The sequence below is a fragment of the Aythya fuligula genome, chromosome 3 (genome assembly GCF_009819795.1).
Source record: "Aythya fuligula isolate bAytFul2 chromosome 3, bAytFul2.pri, whole genome shotgun sequence".
Classification (NCBI taxonomy): domain Eukaryota; kingdom Metazoa; phylum Chordata; class Aves; order Anseriformes; family Anatidae; genus Aythya; species Aythya fuligula.
This window is the reverse complement of record NC_045561.1, coordinates 117,765,359-117,788,861: the sequence shown is the minus strand read 5'-3', so window position 1 is coordinate 117,788,861 and position 23,503 is coordinate 117,765,359. Positions and strand designations below refer to the sequence as shown.

The following is a 23,503-nucleotide window of genomic DNA, read 5'->3' as shown; positions in this document are numbered from 1 at the left end:
CTGCTGGCAGGAAAACAAAAGGGAGACGTCGCAGCGGGGAGGGAAAAAGGGGGGGGGGCTGCGGCGTGGGGGGCGACCCGGGGGTCCTCCGCCTCGCTTACGTCAAGCTGACGTGATCCCATTCCCCAGGAAAATCGCTGTCAGCATCCCCTTTCCTTCCCATCCCCACAGGGACGCTGCCCATCGCCCCCCAGCACACCCCCGAGCTGGCGATGCTTGGAAATCCGGGCACCCCCCGTCCCGTTTGGGCACAAAAAGCAGGTTTTTGGGGGAGCAAAGTCGCCTGGGCTCGAGCAGGAGGAGGTGTTTTGCTTTGTCAGGCCCGCGGGGAACGCTTCCCCGCAGCATCTGGGGTAAAAAAATGGCACCGAGGGGCGAAACGAGGCACCGCTGGGGATCACAAAAGCGAGACGCTTTGCCTTTTTCTGACCGATTTGGTGAAAAATTAAAAATAGTTTGGGGGAAACTATGAATTAACGAGCTACTTAGCTCCCTCGGACTCTGATTTTTAGTGGAATCGGGGTACCTGCTCCTTCCCCAGAACTTAATTTCCCTCCCGCAGAGGCAGCTGAAGGCTCCCAATTTATTTTCCGTCCCCGTTTCTGACTTATTTTTGGCTGCGGGAGCTCCAGGGGTTCCCCAGCCAAACGCACGCAGGACAGGATCGATGCCCCCCCTCCATCCTCCAGCTTGGGGGGCATCCCCGACCCTATAGACCCCATATGTTCCCCCATCCCCAACCCCACACCTCCCTGCATCCCCCCAGCTGGGCACAGAGCTCCCCAGTGCCATTTTGGGGGGGTTTCAGGGCTGCAACCCCCCCGGGGGGGTCTGAACCAGCTGCCATTCACCCCCCCCCTCCATTTAGCATCCAGAATTTATAGGGACAGCCGAGATTTCGGAGAAGCAGGCGGCTCCCCCATTGGCTCGCGGCCGGGCGATGATGTCATTTCTGCCCAATCTGGGGCAGGGCGGTGCTTTTTTATATATATTTTTTTTATTTTTCCTTTTTTTTTTTTTTTTTTTTTAATTTTTATTCTCCCTCCCTGCTTTTTGTCCCCTCCCCAAACCCCGGAGCCCTCAGCATCCTTTTTGGAGGCTCGGAGCCTCCGCTCCCAGGGGGCTCCCCCAAACCCCTCCGAGGGGGACCCCGGTTTGGGAGGAGCTGGGAAAGGGAAAGGGAAAGGGAAAAGGGAGGAGGGGGGGGGGGGCTGGAAAAAGGGGCTGAACAGCCAAAATTAGGCAGTGGCCCAAATGCCACGCGTGGGGAGAACGAGGAGGGGTCCAGAGGTGTGGATCTGGAAGATTTGGGGCTGAGCTGGGGCCGCACCGAGGCTGCAGGATGTGTCCGGGGGGGGAAAACCTTTTTCTGTCCCCCCCCTTTTGACCCCATAGCCGGGAAGGTTTGGGTATCAGCACCGGGGTGCTGCCACACCGTGGGGCTTCTCCCATGGCCTCGACTCCCTTCCAGGGTTTTTTCCTCCCCGCCACCAATTTCGTGGCCACCTTCTCCCCCAGCCCCATCCCACCCGGAGCTGGGGACAGCCCCGTGCCACACTGACCCCCCCTGTCCCCCTCATCCCCCTTGGGGACAGCCCCGCGTGGATGGGAAAGGGTCGGCACGTGGCAGGTCCCCAGAGCCTTGGGCAGACCCCAATCTCCTTCCTTGGCCTCCTTTTTTTTCTTTTTTGGGCCTCGTTTAGCCGAAATTAGGACGGGGAGAGGCTGCTGCTGCTGCAGGGAGGCCACCGAGGTGCTGCGGGGTCACCGAGCGTCACAACCCCACCTGGGGGCTCCAGCACCAAGCCCTGTCGCCCCCAAAAAAATATTTTCCTTTGGGATTGGGGTGTCAGGGATGTGTTTGGCACCTCAGGAATGGTTTTGTGCCCTGAGCCTGGAGCTCAAAGGAGGGATTGTGCAGGGTCCCCCCCCCCGTGGGGTGCCACGCGCCCCGGTGCCAGCCACGTCCAGGCCCGTCCCCCTCCCACATGGTCCCCACAATGGTTGTTTGTCCCTCTGCCACATGCTGCAGCTCGATTTTTCCCCCCCCTCGCCCCCCTCTGCGTGTTTCTTTCCCTCCTCGGGTCCCCACAAGTCCCACGGGGGTCCCACAGCCCCCACACCCGCGTGGGTGCCAAGGTGGGCGCCCACTCGCCTCCCCCCAGTGCACGGGATCGCCCTGTCCGATTCCCCATCCAGCTTTGGGGGGGGTCAGAAATGCCCCAAAATTAAACAAATCGGGTCCCAGACCCCTTTTCCCAGCACTAACACAAGGGTGCTGTGCACCCATGGGTGCAGGTGCGTGCCAAAGCGCGTGCAAGCACACGAGGGGGTGCCGGGGGCACGTCCCCGTTTGTGCCGCCCCTTGGACCCCGTCACCATCTCCACCAGCGTCCCACAGAGCCACGGACTGGTTTGGGTTGGAAGGGACATTTAGGACCAGCTAATTCCAGCCCCAAACCTGCCAGCACCCCACATCTCCCCCCTCTGCCTGCTCTGCGCCCCGCTGCTCCCCCAGTTCGCTCCCTCTTCTCCCCCAGTTTGCTCCCTCTGCTCTCCCAGTTCGCTCCCCCTTCTCTCCCAGTTTGCTCCCAGCTTAACCAGCCCTACCCAGCTCAATTTTGGGGGGTCCGACCATCACACCAAACCCCACCTCCCCGCTACGGGGAGGGCAGCTCGTGCCAAATATTCGGTGTTTCACCGAGCTGTGCTCACCCAGGCTGTCACCCCGCTTTCCATCCTGGGGTTGTAGGGTCTGCAAAGCCACCCGCCGGGCATTTTATTATGGGGGGGGGGGGAAAACACCTCCCCACAACCCAAAACCCGCGGTGTGGTGGAGGAGATGGTGCCTAAATATACCCGCACGGTCCCCCCCGGGGGTGCCGGGCTCGTGATTTTTCGTTTTCGGCATAAATAGGCCAGGGTGAACCGAATTGGGGCTGGTGGGGAGGGCATGGAGCTGGGGGGTGTCCTCACCCCGCTCGCCCAGGGGGATGTCACACACCGAAATAGGTTTGGGACGTGGGATTTGGCCTCGCCGAGCTCCCATCGCCTAATTTTGGGGGCAAGAATCGGGCCTCACGCGCTTTTGGAAAGGGGTCACACACACCCGGTGGCGTCCCAGCCCCGGGAGGATGGAGGGGACATCCTATAAAAGATGTCCCCAAAGGCTTTGTCGTGGTGGGGGGCGCTTTGTCCTCACCTGGGGACATCAGAGCTGCGGGGTGTCCCCGAGCCCCCCGCACAGGGAGGTGCCCGCAGCCACCACCTCCCGACCATTGTCACTTTGTCACCTCCCAGCTCCATCCTGCTGGGCCATGCACGACCCCCACACACCCAAAGCTGGGACCCCGCTGGGTGCCGGCCCAATTCTGGGCTCAAACCCCGCAAAAATAAGAACTAAAACCATATTTAAAAAATAATTAAAAATCCCATTTCCAAGCGTTTTCCTGCCTTCCGCGCTCCCGTTAATTTCATTTTTTTAAAATATTTTTTCGCAATTAATTTTTTTAATTTTATTTTTTTATTTTTTTATTTTTTTTTATTTTTTTTTTTTTACCTTTTCACCCGAAAATAGCAGCCGGCCGTGACGTCACCGGGCTGCTCCCCGGTTCGCACGGCTCCGGGCCAATGAAAGCGGCCGCGGGGCTGCTCCAATCGGCGGCCGGGGAGGTGATGTCATTAAGGGGGGGGGCACCCAAACCCCCCCCTTTTTTTATCTCCCACCCCCCCAAACCCCCCCCGGGGTGGGGGCAGCTCCTCCGAGCCCCCCGCGCCCGCGTTAAATGAGCCCGGAGAGCGCCGAGCGGCAGCGCTGGTGCCGGCGGTGGGGTGAGCGCAGAGGGCTGGGGGGGGGGGAAAAACCCCAAAAAAAGGGGTAAGGGGGGGGTAAATAGGGGATGGAGGGATGTAAGGGGTGGGGGGGAAAAGGATTCACTGGGAAATTTGGGGAGGGAGGGCGTGGGAAGGGGGGGGTCGCCCTTTGGATGTGGCTTGGCTTTTGTCCCCCCTCCAGCATCCTCAGCGGTGGGGGGATTCCTGCACGCCCCCACCCCATTTCTTGATGGTTTTTTGGGGTAGAGACCCCCTCTCGGTCTGGCATCCCCCCCCCCATAACCTCCCCTCCAGCCCCCTTTGCAGCCCCCTCGCCCCTTTTTTATTTTCCCCTCCCCGCTCCCCCGAGCGCAGGGGTCGCAGGATGGGGTCCGCAGCCCCCACCCCGCCTTCGGGGGGGGGCATCCCCAAGCCCCCAGCACCCCCAAATTATTGCAGGTGGCATGAAGCCCCCCCAAAATATTTATTCCAAGCAGGGGGGGGGACACCAGGAAAAACCACGGCGCTGAAAGCTTCGAGGAGGGGAGCGGGGAGCCCCCCCCAGACCCCTCCATCCCCGTCCCCATCGCTCTGCGAGGGAAGGGGACAGGAAAGGGGGTGTCCCCGCTGTCCCCGTCCCCCCCCCAGCAGAGATTTGGGTGGGATGTGGGGTCACCCCGCTGGGTTTGTCTCGGGCTCCCTCCTGGCCACGTGCGCCTCGCCGGCATCGCCTCCGCGCCCTGGATTTGGGCAAGGTTTCATCCTTGTTGGGGGGGGGCACAGCGGTGATGGAGCCCCCCCACCACACCCAGCTCCACCATCGGGGCTCAGCGGGGTGGAAACCTCCAAACCCCAAAAAGGGAGCTTCGTCCCGCAAGGGAGGAGCAGGGCTGGTGGCCCCCCAACTCTTCCCGGTGGCCCCCGACCTCGATAGGGGGGGGAAAAATGTTGGGTTTTATCCTCCAGCCAGCACGGGAGGGGTGCCAGGAGGGCTTCTGGAGCCCCAAATTCCTCCGAGCCCCCCCACGCAAGCCCAGGGAAAAGGAGGATTTGGGGTGGGAACGCGAGGAGGGGGGAGAAGGCTTCCAGGCGCCGCCAGATCCCCGTGCACAGCCTCGTGCGGGCACACGAGCCACCAGAGAATCCCCACCCTGCCTCGCCTCCACGCCTCACAAGAGCCAAAAAAAAAGGGTTTTAAAGGCAAAACCCTTTGGGAAAGCCCTCAGAGGGGTCTCACCCCCCCGGGGGGGTCGCTAAAAAAGAAGGGGGTGTCTCCAGGGAGGTGTCCCTGCAGGCTGCCACCCCGTTTTGTCCCTTTTTTTCCTCCCCCACGCGGCGGCAGGTTGCTTGGAAAACGCAGAGGCGATGCAAGAAGGGGGGGGGGGTGCCGGGATTTTGGGGGATCCCACAGGATGGATCGGGGCGTGCTGCGGCTGGGGGGGCCCCCAGAGACCCCCCCAGAGCCTCTTTGCCCATGGGGAGGTTGCTGGAAGGCGCGGATTTGGGTCCCCGTTTTATGGGGTGGCGGCACGGGCGGTCTTGCAGCTCGCGCCCCAGCAGAGGCCGTGCAAAAGGGGGTGCACTTTTTTTTTTTTTTTTGTGGGGTGGGGTCTGCGGGGGTGGGTGTGCAAGTGCACGCTGCTCCCGGCACAGCCACGCACGTGCACGCGCGTGGGACGTGCGGGTGTGGGATGGGGAAGGGCTGCGTGTCCCCGAAGCACGGTGCCGGCTGCTGCCATCGCACCCGTGTGTCCCCATCACCTCGCACCAGTATGTGCCCATCGCACCAGTATGCGCCCATCACCTCGCACCAGTATGCCCCCATCACCTCGCACCAGTATGCGCCCGTCGCACCAGTATGTCCCCATCACCTCCCACCAGTATGCGCCCATCGGTGTCCCCTCGCACCGCCCTGTCCCCGCGCCCCCTCCGCATCACACCCCCATCCTCCCACCCAAAATCCCTGCCCACGAGGCCGTGTGTGTGCACCTACCCCCCCCCCTCGGTGGGATATCAGGGCCGGGTGAAGCCCCCAGCCCCCCCAGCACTCATCCTGCCTTTTTTTTTTGCCCCCCCCCAGCCCCCAGGATTGCTCTCTCTGCAGACGCCCGAGGATCGCCGCGCCATGACTCTGGCTGGTACGCAACCACTGTGGGGTCCCACGGGGACAGGGCTCCGTGCCCCCACCCCTGACACCCCCCCACACACACTGGGGCACCCCCCCAAACCCCTCACCCACCCAAAAAGCCCCGGGGATGGCTGACATCCCAAGCTGACCCCTGCTTTGGGGTGCGCACAGCCCCCCGGGGGTGCCATCCAACGGGGTGTGCGTGTGGTTCGTGCACCAGGACAGGCGAAACCCCTCTTTTAAAGGCACCCCCATCATTACGTGCCTCAGTTTCCCCACTGCATGGGGTCTTTGCTCACCTTGCATCACCCTGCTGTAACCTAGCAGACCGTGCCAGCCCCAGCCCAGCCCATCCCCAGCACATGGCAGCCCCTGCCCGACGCCGGGCAGGATCCCAACCCGCTGACCCCACTCCCACACTTCTCTCCCCAGCTTACAAAGAGAAGATGAAGGAGCTGCCTCTCGTCTCCTTGTTCTGCTCCTGCTTCCTCTCGGACCCCCTGAACAAACCGGCGTACACCTATGAAGGTAGGAGCCCCCGTGTCAGGGCACCCACAGCTTCTCTGGGACACCCCCAGTGTCTCACCATGAGAAATTTCTTCCTTAAAGCCAATCCAAATCCACCCTATTTCAAGTTTCAACTATCATGCCTCCTCCTGGCACTACAAGCCCAAAAATCTTTCCATATTTCTTGAAAGCCCCCTTGTCAGGGCGCTTGGGGGGGGTCTCCCCAAAGCCTTCTCCTCTCCAGACGCCCTCAGCTTAAGGGCTGAGCTCCCTTCACCCCCCGGGACCCCCAGCTAGCTGCCCCCCATCCCTTCATCCCCCATGACGTGGGAGGATTTGGGAGGCACCCGTGCCAGCAGTCAGCCCTTGCCCCTCTCCCAGCAGACACCGTCGACCTCACCTGGTGCGTCATCTCCGACATGGAAGTCATCGAGCTCAACAAGCGCACCTCGGGGCAGTCCTTCGAGGTGATCCTGAAGCCCCCCTCCTTCGACGGCATCCCCGAATTCAACGCCTCCCTGCCCCGGCGGCGCGACCCCTCCTTGGAGGAGATCCAGAAGAAGCTGGAGGCGGCGGAGGAGAGGAGGAAGGTGGGTGCGGAGGTGGCGCCCGCGGGAGCGCACCCCGGGGGAGGTGACACGGGGACGCAGCCTCGTGCCCATGGCACGGCCACCGCGGGGGGACATCGCTGAGTTTGGAGGGGGTGGTGGCATCGGGGGGGGAAGGAACCCGTGGTCCCTGTGGTCCCTGTGGTCCCTGTGGTCCTTGTGGTCCCTGTGGTGCTCGTGGTGGCCACGGTGCCCACGGCCACGGTGCCCCTTTTGCCCCCCGCAGTACCAGGAGGCCGAGCTGCTGAAGCACCTGGCGGAGAAGCGGGAGCACGAGCGGGAGGTCATCCAGAAGGCCATCGAGGAGAACAACAACTTCATCAAAATGGCCAAAGAGAAGCTGGCACAGAAGATGGAGTCCAACAAGGAGAACCGCGAGGCGCACCTCGCGGCCATGCTGGAGCGCTTGCAGGAGAAGGTGAGACCCCGGCGGGGTTGGAAGGGGAAGGGGAAGCTTTGGGACACCCATCCGGGCACCCCGCATGGCTCGTGGGGTGGCACGACCCCCTGGGGACACCGCTGAAGGGGGGGGCGTTAGCCAAAATCCAGGTCCCACCGGGGCGGGGGTGACCCCAGCGGGCCTGGCGTGTCCGTGCTGCCGTGCCGCCGCTGTGTGCAGACCTCTTCTCTCTCCCCCGAAGCAGGTCTGCTCCCAGCCTCAGCACGGAAGGTCCCACCACCCTCACCACCTCCAGCTCCCTCCAAAACATCCCTTCTGCAAGGAGCTCGCCCAGTGCCCTTCTCCAAACGCCTCGGCCAGCCCTGGGGCAGAGGCAGAGAGCACGAGATAATGACGGACAATCCGAGCTCGCCCCATCTCCTTTTGGGGTTCCCGCTCCGCCTTGTCTGGCTGACGTCTACCTCCTAGATAGAGGGCGAGGACAATCTTTCAGCCTGTCCCCGAGTGCCTCCACGGTCCTTAAAACCCTCTTAAAACCCGGGGAGGAGAGGACGCAGTTGACCCACCGCTGTCCCTCCGGGGACGAACCTGGCCTCGCGAACGCCCTCGGTGCCTTCGAACCCCTCCGAAGCCGCTGGCCCGCCCGTGGGGCCCGAAGCCCGGCGAGCTAACGCGTCTCCCCCCTTCCCGCCCACCCCCCCCCCCCCCCCAAAACCCTCCCCCCACAGGACAAACACGCAGAAGAAGTGAGGAAAAACAAGGAGCTCAAGGAAGAGGCCTCCAGGTAAAGAGGCGATGCTTGGACTGACAGCTCCGGGGAGGTGGCGGAGGCTGCCGCAGCGCGAGGCCGGACGGTGGAAAGGGGACGTTCCTCTGCTTTCTTTGTTTGTGAATGTACAGAGTTGACCAGTGAAGCCATCCTAGTCGTTTCGGGGAGGGTGGGGAGGGAGGCGAGCGGATGGGTGGGCGGGCGGGCGCGCGCCTCCCCGGATTTGGGGTGCGCGCCCCACGGGGGTCCAGCGTGCCGCCCGCCACAAAGGTTGGAAGGAGCCAGCCTTGGAGCTGGCGAAGAGGAGGAGGTGGCCCCGGGGATGGAGAGGGTGGGGAGGGAATGGGGGAAATGTGCGTCGTGTGTGACTTTCGTTTGGTGCTGGGCAGGCGGGCGGGTGCGCGCCCCCCTCCAGCTGCGGTTCTCCGGCTCCATCCTGCCCCGGCGGGCTCCTGGCCATCGATGGGCAGCGGCATCTCTTGGTGACCCCCCGCTCCTTTCATCCCATCTCGGCTCCGGGGTCTTAGCCAGGGTGGGTGTTACTGGCCCCTAAACCTTACGGCACCGCTTTGGGGAAGGGGGAGAGGAGACCCCTTGCTGGAGGTGGTCAGAGCGAGACTCGCTTGCTCCAAAGGCTTCACCCGGCTGTAGGAGATGCTGAGGATCCTTTTCAGGGTGACACCGAAAGACCCCAAAGAGCTGCTTGGGGTTTTTTTTTGTAAGAAATCTCCCAATCTTCTCGGTAGCTCTTGGACAAAAATCCCTTTTTCTGCTCCAGAGTGACTCCAGGGCGAGAGGCAGCGTGGCACCCCGCTGCTGCCTTGTCCCAAGCCGTGCCCCCCAGGAGGTGTTTTGGGGAGGGAGATCTGTGCCTCCAGGGAGGGTGAGCAGGGCAGGGAGTCCTTCCTTCCCAGCAGGAGACATCGGAGACTCTGCTTTCTGCCCCGGGGGGTTCATCCCCTCCTCTCCCAGTTGCCAGCAGGCAATGGTCCCAGTACCACCAGGCCCTGGCATCTCTAACCCTGATGCAAACCAAGGTCTCGGTCTCCTCTACAGCCAGAGAAGGTTTTTACAAGCACTGATTCAGGTCCAGAGGGAGCCGTGTCTCTCATTGTGCCATGAGATGCTCGCCCCGACCCCGGGGGCTTGGAGGGGGGGACCGGCCCCTGGAGGGGCTGCCAAAATCTGGAGCGTGGGAGAAGGCGGCGGGTGAAGGAGATGGAGGGGGCTGTTCTAGCTGTGGCACGAGCTGTCCTTTTTTTTGTATACTCTGGTTGTAAATAAACTGCCTTGGCATTTCTTTTGTTTTCTCACGGGCGGTGCAGTGTCTCCTGTGTGTGGTTTTTGGGCGGGGGGAGGATGGAAACGTGCTCAGGTCTATATTGAGGCCAGGTCACCCCCTTTGGTCCATCCGTGGAGCAAAACTTCACATCCCCAGTGTCAGGAGAGCCGGGGGGAGTTTGCTTCCCCAGCCCTACGGAGGAAGCAGCACCAATTCCTCCCCTGCCTCTGCTCACCCTGAAAGATGGTGGCAGCAAAATTTAGGACCAGCTTCCCAAAGGAGCCAAATGTCCACTCCTGGGCCAAGGAGGTCCTCGGTGGGGTCCCCAGGGGGGTCCAGACCTTCATGGGAAAGCAGAGATCGTGCCCAGGGGGTCCCATCACGCCCAAATGCGACAACAAAGTGGGGTGCCACGTAGAAAAGGAGATGGAGTCAGCGGTGTGGAGCTCACCGTGGCCACACAAAATGGTGGGCTGCGCGTTACCAAACCCCCAAACGCCACGTGGGAGAGGAGCTGGGGGCTGCAGAAGGTTTTGTTAAAACACAAGAAGTGAGGAAAGGCCACAGGCTCGGAGAGTGGGCAGGAGGCATAAATCTTGAGCGGATGACACCAGCAGGAATCTCGAGGCCGACCATCGGCAGAGTTGGAGGAGCTGGGTAAACCCACAGGAAACAAAATGCTGCTCCGCTCAGTCCGTTTTATTTTAATAAACAAAGGGTAACGCAATATATTGTTCTCCCCCAGGGCCCTGGGCCGCAGCCTACAACAGCGTGTGCACTACGGGGCCCGAAGGGCTGGAGGAACCATGGCACAATGGAAAGAGGCACCCATGCTGGGCTGGGGAGGAAGGAAACAGGGAGAGACCGAGGGAGCTTCCTCCGAGGAGTCTTGGAAAGCGCCCAAAAGCTTTGAGGAGGGTGGCAGAGAAACAGAGAGCAGAGCCAGGAGAGCAGAGCTCGCCCTGGGGAGAAGCCAGTGGGTGGCAAGGGAGGAGAAAAAAGGGGGCACCGAGGGGAAGAAGGTGGCAGCGAGGGCACAGCCAGGAGGAGGCTGCTTGGAGGAGCAGCCAAAAACCCCCAAACCACCCCAAAAACCTGACCGTGTCCAGGCTCCTGGTGCAGCATCCCAGGTTATCCCACCCGTAACCACCTGCAGCTCAGATCTTCACCAGGTCTCAGCTCCCGATGAGCATGGACAACGACCCAGTGAGGCTCGGGGAGCTCATTTTTCTCCCCTTGCTGTTAACCTGTAGCACAGCTGCCATTCCCCTTCCCTGAACCCTCTTTGAACTCTTCCGCCCAAATGAAGCAGGAAAAAAAAGGTAATCTGATTAAAAATTCATCACCAGCCGCAGCACGGCCGTGGGCTCCATCTCTTGATCCTGCAAGGAGGCGAGGTCGGGAGAAAAAAGAGGGGCTCTAGCTACAACTACAGATGGAAAAACCCTACAGAAATTAAAGGAAAGCAACAACAAGTCCTCTTTATCTAGAACAAGGCAGTAAAACAAGACTTAAAATCACGTCTAATCATTCCTGCAGACCACGCCTAAGGTGGATAGAAAATTCATCAGTTCTTTGCCAGAGAAAGGCCTGAGAGATGAAAACGCGATGGAAAAACGGAAAATCTTCAGCATTTTGATTTTTAAATCCTTTTATTTGGGGCATAATTATTGCAGCTACACAATCCCTGCCAGAGAAGCAAGGACCACTGTGGATCTTCCTCCTCTTTTGCCCACGATGAGGTTTGGGCAGCGACGTTGGCTCTCCCTGCTCTCCCCAGGGCCATCTCAGCACCTTGCAGCCACCCCAGGACGTCCCTGGGTTGAAGCGCTGGACCTCCAGTGCTAAATACACACACAGTAATGTGAACACCAAGCCAAGAGCTGTAGAAAATACATGCAGGATTGCTGGTCTGAATTTACTCTTGGCTTCACATCCAGAGCGCTCGACATCTCCCCTCAACACAAGCTGCGGCCTCAGACCACCCCAAGCCAGCACCCAGGTTGGGGCTCAGGCCTTGGGGAAGCCCAATCCTGCCAAGAAGTGCTGCCAAAAAAAAAAATGCTGCCAAGAACTGCTGTGAAAAACTGCCCCATGCTCGTCTTCGCAAGGCCATCCTCATGGCCCACCTCCATGGCGTGAGGAGAGCTTTCACCACCCCAGCACCGCTGAAGGCCTCCATGCTCCCGCGGGTGGTTCAGCTCTCTCCGAGGCCCACAGGCAGCAAGAAGGATGGTGGCTCAGTCCATCAGGGACCCCCAGGCTCAGTTTTTGCTCCCGAGGAGTTATTTCCACACACTTCTGTTCCCAGAAGTGGGCGAATGGAAGAAGGCCCGGGGCTGCTTCACGGGGAGAGGTGGGGACGGAAGGTGCGTGGCCGGATCATCATGACCACCTTCCTCAGGGAGTAGTAGTCCGTGTCCTTCCACGAGTACCACACGATGCCATCAGGGCCCAGGATCTTTCGGTTTTTAATGGAGTATCGGCCACCCTGTGGTGCAGAAAGAAGGATGGGAAACGCACGGAGGTGTCAGAAAATTGATCACTCAAACACCGCAGCGACACAGTGGGAAGGGCACGTAAAGCTCGACATATTTCAGGTGCTCCCAGTGGAGGTGGCATCTCAGGCTGCATGAGTCACCACCAAACGGCCCCAAAACACAGCGTGAAGAGGTGGCTTGATGCTTGTGTCTGATCCCCGGCACCGAAAGGGCTGGGCTGCCCTGGTGCCAGCACTCCCTTGAGCCCTGCTCCAAGAGCAGAGGTTGGCCAAGCCAGGAAGGATTGCAGGGATGTGAGGACACTGTCCCCAGTCCTTGAGTGCCACCCCTGTGTCCCTTTCCCCCCCTTTACCTTGTAGTACACCCCGTTGAGGTTGGAGAAGAAGCACTGGTGGTACCACCAGCCCCCGTGGGAGATCTCGGCACAGATGTTCCCCGAGTCGGGCGTGCTGAAGCTCCTCTTGTTGTGGTACCAGGCGAAGGAGTCCTCCACCGTCCCGCTGAACCCGTCCACGTGCAGGCGGTAGTAGTTGGCCTCGTCCTCGATGCTGCCAGCAAAGGGGAAACTATTTAAAAGGGGAGCGTCCGAGCCTCCTCTCCAGTTTGGGGACGCATTCCTGGTGTGGGCACCTAGCAATCATCGGGCTGCTCTGCCCAGGCTCCCCGTTGTGATTCATCACCTCTCAGAGCCAAAGCCGATGGATTTCCCCCTTCTGTGGGATGTTTTTGTCATGACTCAGGGCACTTGCTTTAGGTCTGAGCCAGGCAGACCGTGACTCTACAACCACAACAAAGAGCTGAGGCGGCTTTGGCAAGACAAACCCTCTGATTACACGGTTCTGCCTCTCCTCCAGAGAGCAAGCATCCTGCCCTTCACCTTGACCGAGCTAATTAGTAATTTGCCCCCTGGGCTAGCAAAGGTTGAAGGTGACTGCTGTTGCACATGGCATCTGATGAGAAAAAAAAAAAATCGGGGTGACCATTCAGAGCACGTTTGCTGGCAGAAGATGCTCCAAGGCACTTTCAAGCAACATATTTTTTTTGTGGTTTTGTTTGTTTTGTTCTGTTTTAAGGTAGTTTCAGCAGTTTGGGGGTCTACCTTAAGCCCCAAAGCTTCAAACATGCAGTGCTACCCTGCACATCCTCCCATGCAGGTTACTCCACGGTCACCCACAAACATTTCCAGCAGAGAAAAGGAAAGAGTTCATCTGGGACTGTCTAGACAGACCTGGCCATCCCTGCTTAATAAAGGACGTGGCTGATGTGTTATGGATAATAAAACGCCAAGAACCAGTGGAGACCACCCCAGCTCCTACCTGAAGACCTGGTAGAAGGCGTGCTTGTGCTTGTTGTTCCAGTCCTCCAGGTCGATACGCAGTGAGTAGTCCCCTTGGCTGGTTATCTTGTGGATGTTCTCGTTGCCCAGCCAGAACTCGCCGCTGAGGTCCCCAAAGCCCTCCTTGTACTCATTCCAGGTCCGATTGAAGTCAACCGAGCCGTCCTGACGCCTCTGGATGACCGTCCAGCCCCCACCTGCAGGACAGAATGGAAAAGGGGAGTCTGGAGGGAACATCCGTGAGTCCCAACACGTTCACACGGTGTGGTGTCACCTCTGAGGGTCCATCTCCAGCTCAGGAAGGTGTCTCCTTGTCCTGCCCCCTCTGACCAAGTGGCAAAGCAAAGCGTGAGCTGGTTTACAGGGATAAAACCTGGTGCCCAACGCAGCTCAGGGAAAGGGGGTGCCACCTCTCCCATGTCTGCTGGTGATGATGTTCTCCTGCCGGCTGCCAGGGGTTCATTGCAGACCTTCAGGTGGCTTTAAATGAGTACGGTGGTGCTCCGGGGGAGGCAAATGTTTTGGGACTGGAACGAACTGGAGATCCTGGAGTTTGGAGATTGTTATGTACTGTTCCCGCAGCACCACAGAGGCACACGAGCTCTCTTCCAGCATTGTCTCACAGTCTCCATCTGCTCTCCCATCTGTCTGAATCCCTCTTTCTCATTTTATTCCGAAACTGTAAGACTGAGGAGGGGACTGGGGACATGTTTTTATTTGCTGTTTGTACAGGCTGTCACTCGGCAGTGTCCAAGACTGTGACAATGGTCATGCAAATAATAGTAATGCCATAACCACACTGCCTGAACAGCCCGTTTCTTAATGAGTGCTCATGTCCACAAGCTGCCATCACCTGTAGATCTTTTGGGCCAACCTTCAATGTAGGCAAGAAGCCTGCCCGTGGGCAGCCAACCTCTTCCTCCATCTCGGGATGTGTTAATGTGACACGTCCATCCCGGCTGGAGCAGACCCACGGGGCAAGGAGCTGACAGCCCACCGCGGTTCCCTGACAATTGGCGTCGTTCTTCCCAAATCTGGGCCTCGCAAACTGATTTTGTTAGTAAGTCTGTGCCTAGGGATGATGCGTTGTGTATGGATATTTAGACAGCAAAGGTCCGGGTGGTCATCTGCTCCCACTTTTACACCCCAAAATATCTCTGGGCAGGCTCTCCCCTCTCACTTCAGCACAGCTACATTTAGGGATTTCTCTCTGCTGCCCGGAGATGCTCCAGGAACCCCCTCCTCCAGAAGGGCTTCTTTTTCCCAAAGCCCTGTGTGGTATCCACTAGATCTTTGGAAATACCTTGGGTATGTGAGGAGATCCCCAAAGAGCCCTAAATGCCTGCATTTAGACAACTGAGTCCCAGCCCTAATGCCTGGTTTGAACTCTTTATCCAAATTTCCCTTTCTTTAGCCAGCAGAGAGGCTGTAACCCTCAGCTAGGAGACAGCTCGCAGGGACACATCTCCCACCCAGAGCTCTCCTGGCAGATGGTGTAGGTCCCGCAGTACCTTCGGTGTCCATCTCGCACAGCACCTCGATAGGCATCCCTCCGATGGAGGGCATGATGCTGTAGACCCCCGACCGCCGGAGCCCGTTGTAGTAAACAGAAGCACAGTCGATGGGGCAGTTCCTGGCGTGCTTCATCTCTGCAAGAAAGCGGAGAAATGTGACATTTGGTACACAAAAAAAAGAAAAAAGTGTTAGGGTTACATCATTTTCATGCTATCGTAACACAGAGCCTGACAAAAATCCCAAATTCAGAGCGACTACGTTGCATGACGCTGCCTTCCTGCCCGAGTGCAGTGCCTATTAGCGATCAGGTTCATTAGCACGGGTCTGTATTTTGGGTGCTGTGGCTGGGGAAGGTCAGTTGGGTTACACCTCACCCCAAAAAGCTGCGATGCGCTGATAAAGGATCGATGGTGCAGATGGCAGAGGAAGGTTTTTCTTCTCCCACACGGCTGCTGCAGGCATTGTCGCACAAGGAAAGGGGATCAAAACCGTTCTGAAGACTCTAAAGATGCTTCTAACCGGGATGTGCCAGGCGGGATTTATTTTGTCTGGCACGAGCTATCTATACTTCAGAGGCGGTCTCGGCTGGTGTCCCTAGAGACAGGCTCATGCAGAGGGTAGCTCATCCTGGCTTTACGTGGGAGAGGAGAGAAATCCACTCTCCTCCCGTCACCTACCAAAGGAGCTGGGCTGAATTCTCTGCACAGACGTGCCCGGAGACATCTGAGGTGCCCAGGAGCATCCTGGCTGGCTCTCAGGTGTCCCAGGTAGGTCTTGTCCCACATCTTCCAGGCTTAGGGGGATGTTTTGGATGTTCTCGATGGCACTAGGAGACTGCCCGGTGGAAAGACCATGCTGACTTGGCTCAGTCCATGCACTGCTTGACTCGATATCCTAAAAATCCAGCTCATGTGCGCGTAGACACCCAAAACGAAGCATTTGTGAGAAGAGTCTCCCTGGAGATGGCTGCAGCCTGGTGTGATGATTGTCATCTTTAGGAAGAGAGGCACAAAGGCAGCTCCCCCTTCCTTCCACTCACCCCGCCAGGCCAGCCTGAAGCACATGTGGCCTGGACACCAAACTGGTGTCACTGGGAGATGCAGGGGCCCAGGAGGGGACGAGCAGAAAGCCCAGGAGACTGCCTGTCCATGAGGCAAACCGAGGCTGCAGGACTGGCAGCTGATGAAAGCTTCTGGATGGGAAAATAAGGCTGGGGAGGGCAATGACAGCTGAATAGTGGCCGCATCCTGGCTCACCAACTGGGGCGTGTGGTGGCTGCAGGCTGGGGACAGGCTGGGGACACTGGGGACGTCCCCTGGGGCTGGCACCAAGCGGCTGCTGCAGAGCGTGCAGGGGGGGAAGCAGCTGGGTGCAGAGCAAATTATCAGCATCCAATTATAAAAAGGTGACATCAAATCATGGAGGGGGCTGCCACGGGTGTAGAGGTGAGCACCAGCACCCCTGAACATCCCAGCTCGTGCTCAGGGAGGAGCACACAAAGGCAGCAGGTGGGGTTGGAGCTGTTGGTGTTGCCTCCACCATGACATGGGTGGCCAAATGAGCTTTGCACTCTTCTTTCTTTCTTTCTTTCTTTCTTTCTTTCTTTCTTTCTTTCTTTCTTTCTTTCTTTCTTTCTTTCTTTCTTTCTTTCTTTCTTTCTTTCTTTCTTTCTTCCTTCCTTCCTTCCTTCCTTCCTTCCTTCCTTCCTTCCTTCCTTCCTTCCTTCCTTCCGTCCTTCCTTCCTTCCTTCCTTCCTTCCTTCCTTCTTCCCTTCTTCCCTTCTTTCTTTCCTTCCTTCTTTCTTTCCTTCCTTCTTTCTTTCCTTCTTTCCTTCTTTCCTTCTTTTATTCCTTCTTTCCTTCTTTCCTTCTTTCTTTCCTTCTTTCCTTCTTTTATTCCTTCTTTCCTTGTTTCCTTCTTTCTTTCCTTCTTTCCTTCTTTTATTCCTTCTTTCCTTCTTTCCTTCTTTCCTTCTTTCCTTCTTTTATTCCTTCTTTCCTTCTTTCCTTCCTTCTTTCCTTCTTTCTCTCTCTCTCTTTCTCTCTTTCTCTTTCTTTCTCTCTTTCTTTCTCTCTTTCTTTCTCTTTCTTTCTCTCTTTCTTTCTCTCTTTCTTTCTCTCTTTCTTTCTCTCTTTCTCTCTTCCTCTCTTTCTCTCTTTCTTTCTCTTTTTCTTTCTCTCTTTCTTTCTTTAATGCAATTTTTGGGAAAATTCTTACATTAGTTGGCCTGAGGAGAAGTAACTGCCTTTCCCCCTGACATCACCAGCTCAAATCAGATCAAGGCTGGGAGGTGAAAGCCGTCAGCAGCTCCTGTGCTTGATTGAACCTGCTCCTTTCTGGAGAAGGAAGACCCTGGCTTTGTAAGACCGGGTGCACGGCAGGTTGGAGGAACATCTCTTCATCCTTTCCTAACATCCTCCTGCCCCTCTGCTCAGCACCGGAGCGCTGGGACCACTCCTGGGATCCCCAGGGTGCTGCTGTGAGCTCCGGGGGTGCCCCCAGGATCAAAACTTTGGGGTTTTGAAATGGGGCCGGGCACGGTGGTCAGCACCCCCTTACCAAGGCCCTGGAGACCCAACAGGTTGCAAAACCTTCCAGCAGCTCCAGGTGGAGCTTTGCAGATCCCAGCTATGACGAGCCCCGGTCCGAACGTTGTCATAAATGGGGATTCTTTGGCAGAAAATTGGGGCAGAACAGCAGGGGAAAAAAAAAATAAATGCGTTTTTTGATTGGAAGTTCCCATGTTTGCTAAAAAATAATAAAATGAATAAAACATTTCAGTGACTAACAAGGAAAACAAGCAAACAAAAACTGGCAAAAACTTCAATGCATTCATTAAATCTAGAGTATGAGAAATAATGGAAAATTGTTGGTTTGGGGGAGTTGAAGAGTATTACCAAAGCCCCGATTTCATGTTATGAATTTTTGAGACAAAATGATTTCTTGCTTTTTCTTTTATTTTATTTTATTTTTTTTTTCTTTTTCTTTATTCTTCTCTTCTTTCTTTCCTTTCTTCCTTTCTTCCTTTTCATCTTTTTCTTTCTTTCTTTCTTTCTTTCTTTCTTTCTTTCTTTCTTTCTTTCTTTCTTTCTTTCTTTCTTTCTTTCTTTCTTTCTTTCTTTCTTTCTTTCTTCTTTCTTTCCTTTTCTTCTTTTTCTTTTTCTTTTTGTTTTCTTTTTTCTTTTTTTCTTTCTTTTTCTTTTTCTTTTTCTTTTTTTTTTCTTCTTTTCTTTTTTCCTTTTTTTTTCTTTTTTCTTTTTTCTTTTTTCTTTTTTTTTTCTTTTTTCTTTTTTCCTTTTTCCTTTTTCCTTTTTTTTTTCCTTTTTCTTTTTCCTTTTTTTTTTTTTTCCTTTTTCTTTATTTCTATTTTTTTCTTTTTTCTTTTTTTCCTTTTTCTTTTTTCCTTTTTTTTTTCTTTTTTTCTTTTTTTCTTTTTTTTTTTTTTTTCTGATGAGGAAACAGTCCCCGGAGCTAGACGGAAGGCACCTGCAGCTGACTGCAGGTGCAATAACAGTGGGAGCGATGCCAACGGGGCTGTCAGAGCCAAATCTGAGCCCTGCGAGCATCTCACCCCACCCAGGGAGAGAAAAAAAAAAACACCAAGGTACCAGACCCTCTCCTAGGTTGCACAGAAAATATTCCACTGCTCCGAGGAGCCTGGTGAAAGCAGTCTGGCTGAAACCAGGCTGCAAGCAAAGAGGATCGAAACCCTTTTTTCCCACCCCAGCATCTCCCCATCACCTGGCCGGTGCGTCTCCTCCTGCAGCCTGATGTCTGCGGGGCCGAGGCAGGTGGGGTTGCGCCAGACCCAGTCGGTCAGCACCGAGACGTTGTTGATCTGCGCCTGCATGTCGTAGAGCAGCGTGGCCTGGATGTGCTGCAGGGTGCTGGCCTCGCTGTACCGCTGCTCCAGGTCCTGCACCCGCTGCTCCAGGCTGCGGTTGGGGCCGGCCGCCTCCTCGTGCTGCAAGCAGGGCAAAATTTGGGATAGAAGGGGGGATACGGGGAAACCCCGCAGCCCTCCCCAACCCCTGGCAGGACCCACAACCTCTTTGGGGTTCCCCGGCACGGGTGGGACGTGCAGAGGTGAGCTGGGTGCTGCAGGAGCAGGGTAAGCAGATGGGATTTGTCCCCAAAACCCCTCCAGCTCGTTGCATCTCAGGGTGAATCCACCAACCCCATCACCACCCCCATGCTACCTCCTGCTCTTCGGGTACCAACCCTGGGGATGCAGGGCCCCAGCCCCTTTTACCACTTGTATTTAGGATGCACACTCTTTGATCCTATGTAGGATACGTGCCTGGGCTAGGCGGGGGGCTCACACTGAAATGGGCACCCCCAGCCCCACCAGCACACACCAAACCTGCTCCAGGTGCCCAAATACCTGCAAAACCGCAGTGATTCTGCTTGCAGGTTGGGATTTCCTCCCATGGGAAGGGATTTGTGCATCCAGAGGATGTTTTCTGCACCGATAACTACCGGCAGCCCTACAGCATCCTTCCCAAAACCACTTCAGCATGGTCTGGCCCTGCCGACAAGCCCAGATCACCTCGGGACGAGCCTGCCCATATCCCCAAATCCCAAGCAGATAGACAAACAGGGGAAACGAGGCTGGGAACTAGGGTGTGTGACAACGTGGTGCTCTCCTTATCAGCCCCGCAACGTCTCTGGCTCGCCCGTAAATCAGCTCTGCCCCGCGAGCCGTGACCGACACCAGCAGCCTGCACCCACGCGCCAGCCCTGCGCGTAAACCCGTGATGCTCTCTCCCAGACAATCCCCTCCTCCTCCACAGCCGACACCTTTTTTTTTTTTTTTTTTTTCCTTTTTTTTTTATCCCCTGCTGCTGATTAAAACCAGCACGGCCAGGCTGGTTTCCATCAGCAGACCCCGCCGCATCCCTTTGCTCCACCGGGGATGGTTTATCGGGGACTTCTCCGTTGGGGCGCAGCGGGGTCCTGCCCACCCAAACCACGGTGGAATAAGGGAGGTGGGGAGGGAAACAAGGCAGAGAAGGGGTCACCTCGCCTGACCCCATTTTGGGGTCCCCGTTAGCCCAAAAGGAACTGGGACCTGGCAGAACCTGCTCAGAAAGGCTCCTGGGGTGCTCGGAGAGATGTCCGTGCTGGGCGGAGGAGCTGACATCGAGCTGCAGGAGAAACCCTGGTGGCAAAGCAGCAGGAGGCTGATTTATGGGGACGGATTAAAGGAGCAACAGCGCCTCGGAGGGAGGAAGGGAGGTGGAGAGCCCTAGCTGGGCCGGATGGTGGGCACGGCGGGGAGGCAGCAAGGGGAGGTGGGGAAAAAGCAGCCTGCCAGGCTGGGCACGGGCATTGGGAAGGGGCCAGAGCAACAGAGTGGGAAAACTTCTGGTGGAATTGTCCCTGTGACTGTAGGGTCTGGAGGGGACCGGCTCAGCAGCCATTTCTGCTTCTGTTTTCCTTGGTTCAGCTGCAAGGCCTTGTTTCCCACCCTGCATTCAGCTGCGCTTCTTGCCATTCCCCCCTCCCGTGCTTGGACGGAGGGCTGCGCGCATTGCGGAGCTCTCCAGGCTTTGTTCTCTTTCCTTTTCTTCCACCCCTTTACATTCCAGCGTGTGTTTTTTCAACAACAACAAAAAAAAGGAATTGCTGTAGGTCTCTGCTGCAGCTTCCCGCTGAAAACAAGGCTGGGTTCAAAGCAATCGTTCAGGGCCCTTTCCGACAGAGGGCTGGAACCCCCTGCAAATGGCCCAAGGGGGTCCCAGATATCCCCAGGGACATCCCCTCTGCGAGTGCAGATGTAGCCTGGTGGCATGGGTGCTGCTGGCCCTGTCCCCAAGGTGTGAACTGCTCGGGGTAGGGTTGGGGACCTGGATGTCCCCCCAGGACCCTTGGGTGCATCCTTGTAGGGTGCAGAGCCCAGCAGCACCCCCAGCTCCTTCCCCGCTGCTCACCTGGGATCCCCTAGAGGAGAAACGAGTTCTCCCAACTCCTATTAACAGGGAAAGGGATAAAAAACAGCACGAAGACACAGAAATTATCAAGAGGGTGAGAGGGGAGGCAAAAAGGGAGAGCAGAGAGGATGGGAAGGGACCTGTATAAGCAGGAGGAGGGTCAGTGCCATGGTCCAACCAAGCACCATTGCCTCCCAGGGACCCTACAGAAGAGGCAGGGTGTTACGTGGGTTGTTTCAGAGCTTGGAAAGGAAGACAGGATTAAGGGCATGAACACTGCATGGAAAATATCTAGTGCACTGCTGTCCCTCTGCCTCCTTGGCCCGGAGCTGCAGGGCTCTGGGAAGGAGTCAACCTGAGATGTGGTTCAGCTCTGGCTGCCTAAAACTTCATCTCTAGCCCCAATATGGGTAAGGGGTGAGCGACCCCAACCCATCCCAGGCAGGCTCAGAGGTGTTGGGGATGGTCTTCCTCCTCCTACAGGGATAAAACCAGAGGGGTTTGCAGCTCACGCTAAGAAAGATCAGCCCTGGAAGGCTCCCGAGCCAGCAGAGTAAGAGGGGTTTAATGGATAAACCCCCGTGGTCAGAGCAATGCTGAGCATTTCACCATCACCCTCTGCATCATCCCTGCAGGCACCGAGAGCAGCCCCTTTACCTGCAGCTCCAGGACTTTGATGCGGTGCCGGTGGTTCCTCAGCTCCTCCTGCAGCTCCGAGATCAGCTCCCGCAGCTCCAGGATCTGCTGCTTGCGCTCCTCGTTCTCGTGGAGCCAGTAGGACACCTCGTCGGTGCAGCGGAACAGATCCGGGCACCGCTGCTCGTCCCCCTGCGGCAGGGTGGCCACGATCCGGCAGCGCCCGTTGGGCAGCACCTGGTTGCTGTACTCCCCGCACTGGATCAAGCCCGTGCCCTCCTGGGGCTCCTCGGTGTCCCCGTAGGACGCGGGAAGGGATTTCGGCAGCGAGGGGACGCTCAGCACCGCCAGCAAGAGGAGGGAGAGCCAAGGTGCCCCAGCGGGGACGGTGCCGGAGCAGAGCTCCATGGGGCGCACGGGGACGGTCCCCAAGGGTGGCTCCGTCACCTCGGGCAGGGTGTTGAGCCCATGTGGGGCCACGCTGGTTTTGCCCACATCCCAACGCGCTGGAATTGCCTGGAACAGGAGCCGGAGCAGGGATGCAGGTGGTGGGGACAAAGGGGAGCAAGGAGCCCTCCCACCGCGCTGCCCACCGCCTCCCCAGCGGCTCATGGGTTTGGGGCTCTCCCCATGCCCCTCTGTATGGGTTTGGGGTAAATGTAGCCATAAATAGGGGTATGGAGGGCATGGTGCCCACCTTATGAGGACCCCAGACCACCGAGATGCCCCTGACAGGGTCAGATCTCCATCCCGCACCTCCACCCTGGCCCAATTTCCCCATGGCTGTGGGGTCGGTTGCCCCAGGTGGGCTCAGGTCCAAGCGGGATGGAGGGACGGTGACCTGGCTGACAGCAGGACAAGACAAATACATAAAATTTGTCCCTTTTATCTAGAGAAATCAGCTCAACACTGGGGCTCCCCACCGTGCCAAAAGCCACCCCAATCCCACCCCGATGGGGATGGGGACGTGGGAGGGCACCGAGGCTCCCCAAGCACCCGTGGTGCCGGCACCTACCTTGGCAAGGACCAGCCGGGTGCTCCAGCAGCAGGCAGCGAGCAGGGACTGGCTGTGGGAAGCAGGGCAAGCATCGGGGTTTGCTGGGCACTGATTCCCCCTGATCCTCTCACCGCACTATAAATAGGGCCCCCAGAGCTGCCGGCCCCAGACGGCGCACGGCAGGCAGGAGCACAGGTCCCAGCATGACCTTATCAGCACAGCAGGGATTAAACCGGAGTCTTGGCTTGAGGGCACGGCTCCCTGCTCCCAGACACCCCCATCCCATCCCATTTTGTCCCATTTTGTCCCATCCCATTTTGTCCCATTTTGTCCCATTTTGTCCCATCCCATCCCATCCCATCCCATCCCATCCCATCCCATCCCATCCCATCCCATCCCATCCCATCCCATCCCATCCCATCCCATATCCCCATCCCCATCCCCATCCCCATCCCATCCCATCCCATCCCATCCCCATCCCCATCCCATCCCATCCCATCCCCATCCCATCCCCATCCCATATCCCCATCCCACCCGATCCCATGAGCCTTCCTCCGGGCAGTTTTCATCCTTCTCCCCATCACGCTGGCTGCTCCTTGCAAGAAGGAAGAGTAATCATCCACCCAGCTAGAAATGTCAACAGGCTTGCTTAATTAAATATGCTAATCATTCTGACATAAGAATGCGAGCTGAAACCAGAGATTTCCAGGCTGGACAAAAGCATTGGCTTTGGGGTTTTCTTTACTCCATGAAGAGTTTCCAGATGATGTTCCCAGATTAATTCCCACAAAGGAGATGCTTGAACTGGCTCAGACGGCCCCCAAAAGCAGAGGAAAGCCTGAAAAGGGGGAAATTTGTTAGTGGGCATCTGCAAGGGGGGGGGTGTTAAGTGTAGGTGGATGTTAGGTGTAGGGTTTTCACTGGTCTCCTTTGTTTCTGCGGGGTTTGGGGGCAGAGCAGGGAGGTGTCCTGCTGGCTCAGGACACGGCGTTGCTCCATGGGGCCGATTTCCCCATCTCCAGCGCCTCCGGGTGTCCGTGTGTCTGTCCACATCCACCACCCAGGGCAGCTCAGAAAA

The 23,503-nt window shown here is 57.3% G+C and overlaps 2 protein-coding genes across 5 annotated transcripts; one reads left to right on the top strand and one right to left on the bottom strand.

Annotated features, from left to right (window-relative positions):
* The first annotated feature begins 3,743 nt into the window (after positions 1–3,743).
* Positions 3,744–8,370, top strand: STMN4 (stathmin 4). 4 transcript variants are annotated; one of them, XM_032185327.1, is made up of 6 exons: positions 3,744–3,831; positions 5,894–5,951; positions 6,374–6,469; positions 6,833–7,038; positions 7,283–7,474; positions 8,185–8,370. In XM_032185327.1, the coding sequence occupies exons 2-6, from the start codon at positions 5,939–5,941 to the stop codon at positions 8,242–8,244; spliced, it is 567 nt and encodes a 188-aa protein (XP_032041218.1). In that variant the 5' UTR covers positions 3,744–3,831; positions 5,894–5,938; the 3' UTR covers positions 8,245–8,370. The 4 variants fall into 4 exon arrangements, with proteins under 4 accessions (XP_032041218.1, XP_032041217.1, XP_032041216.1 ...); XM_032185326.1 differs by having other exon boundaries at positions 6,830–7,038; XM_032185325.1 differs by lacking the exon at positions 8,185–8,370 and adding an exon at positions 7,701–8,178.
* A 3,481-nt stretch (positions 8,371–11,851) lies between these two features.
* LOC116487522 (angiopoietin-related protein 7-like) lies at positions 11,852–22,209 on the bottom strand. The gene is made up of 7 exons (XM_032184520.1): positions 22,126–22,209; positions 21,450–21,944; positions 18,601–18,823; positions 14,856–14,993; positions 13,325–13,541; positions 12,361–12,556; positions 11,852–11,998 (listed from the first exon to the last, which is right to left on the bottom strand). Exons 1-7 carry the CDS (start codon positions 22,207–22,209, stop codon positions 11,852–11,854), a joined length of 1,500 nt encoding a protein of 499 aa, XP_032040411.1.
* Between the last annotated feature and the right edge of the window lie 1,294 nt (positions 22,210–23,503).

Bases quoted from the DNA above. Each gene is read 5' to 3' on its own strand.
- STMN4 (XM_032185324.1), top strand. The intron at 6,470-6,829 runs GTAGGAGCCCCC...CCCCTCTCCCAG, and splicing joins ACCGGCGTACACCTATGAAG to CAGACACCGTCGACCTCACC. The intron at 7,039-7,282 runs GTGGGTGCGGAG...TGCCCCCCGCAG, and splicing joins CGGCGGAGGAGAGGAGGAAG to TACCAGGAGGCCGAGCTGCT.
- LOC116487522 (XM_032184520.1), bottom strand. From the start codon at position 22,209: ATGGGGAAATTGGGCCAGGGTGGAGGTGCGGGATGGAGATCTGACCCT. The intron at 21,945-22,125 runs GTGGGCACCATG...CTCCTGTTCCAG, and splicing joins TGGTCTGGGGTCCTCATAAG to GCAATTCCAGCGCGTTGGGA. The intron at 13,542-14,855 runs GTACTGCGGGAC...TCTGTCCTGCAG, and splicing joins GTGCGAGATGGACACCGAAG to GTGGGGGCTGGACGGTCATC.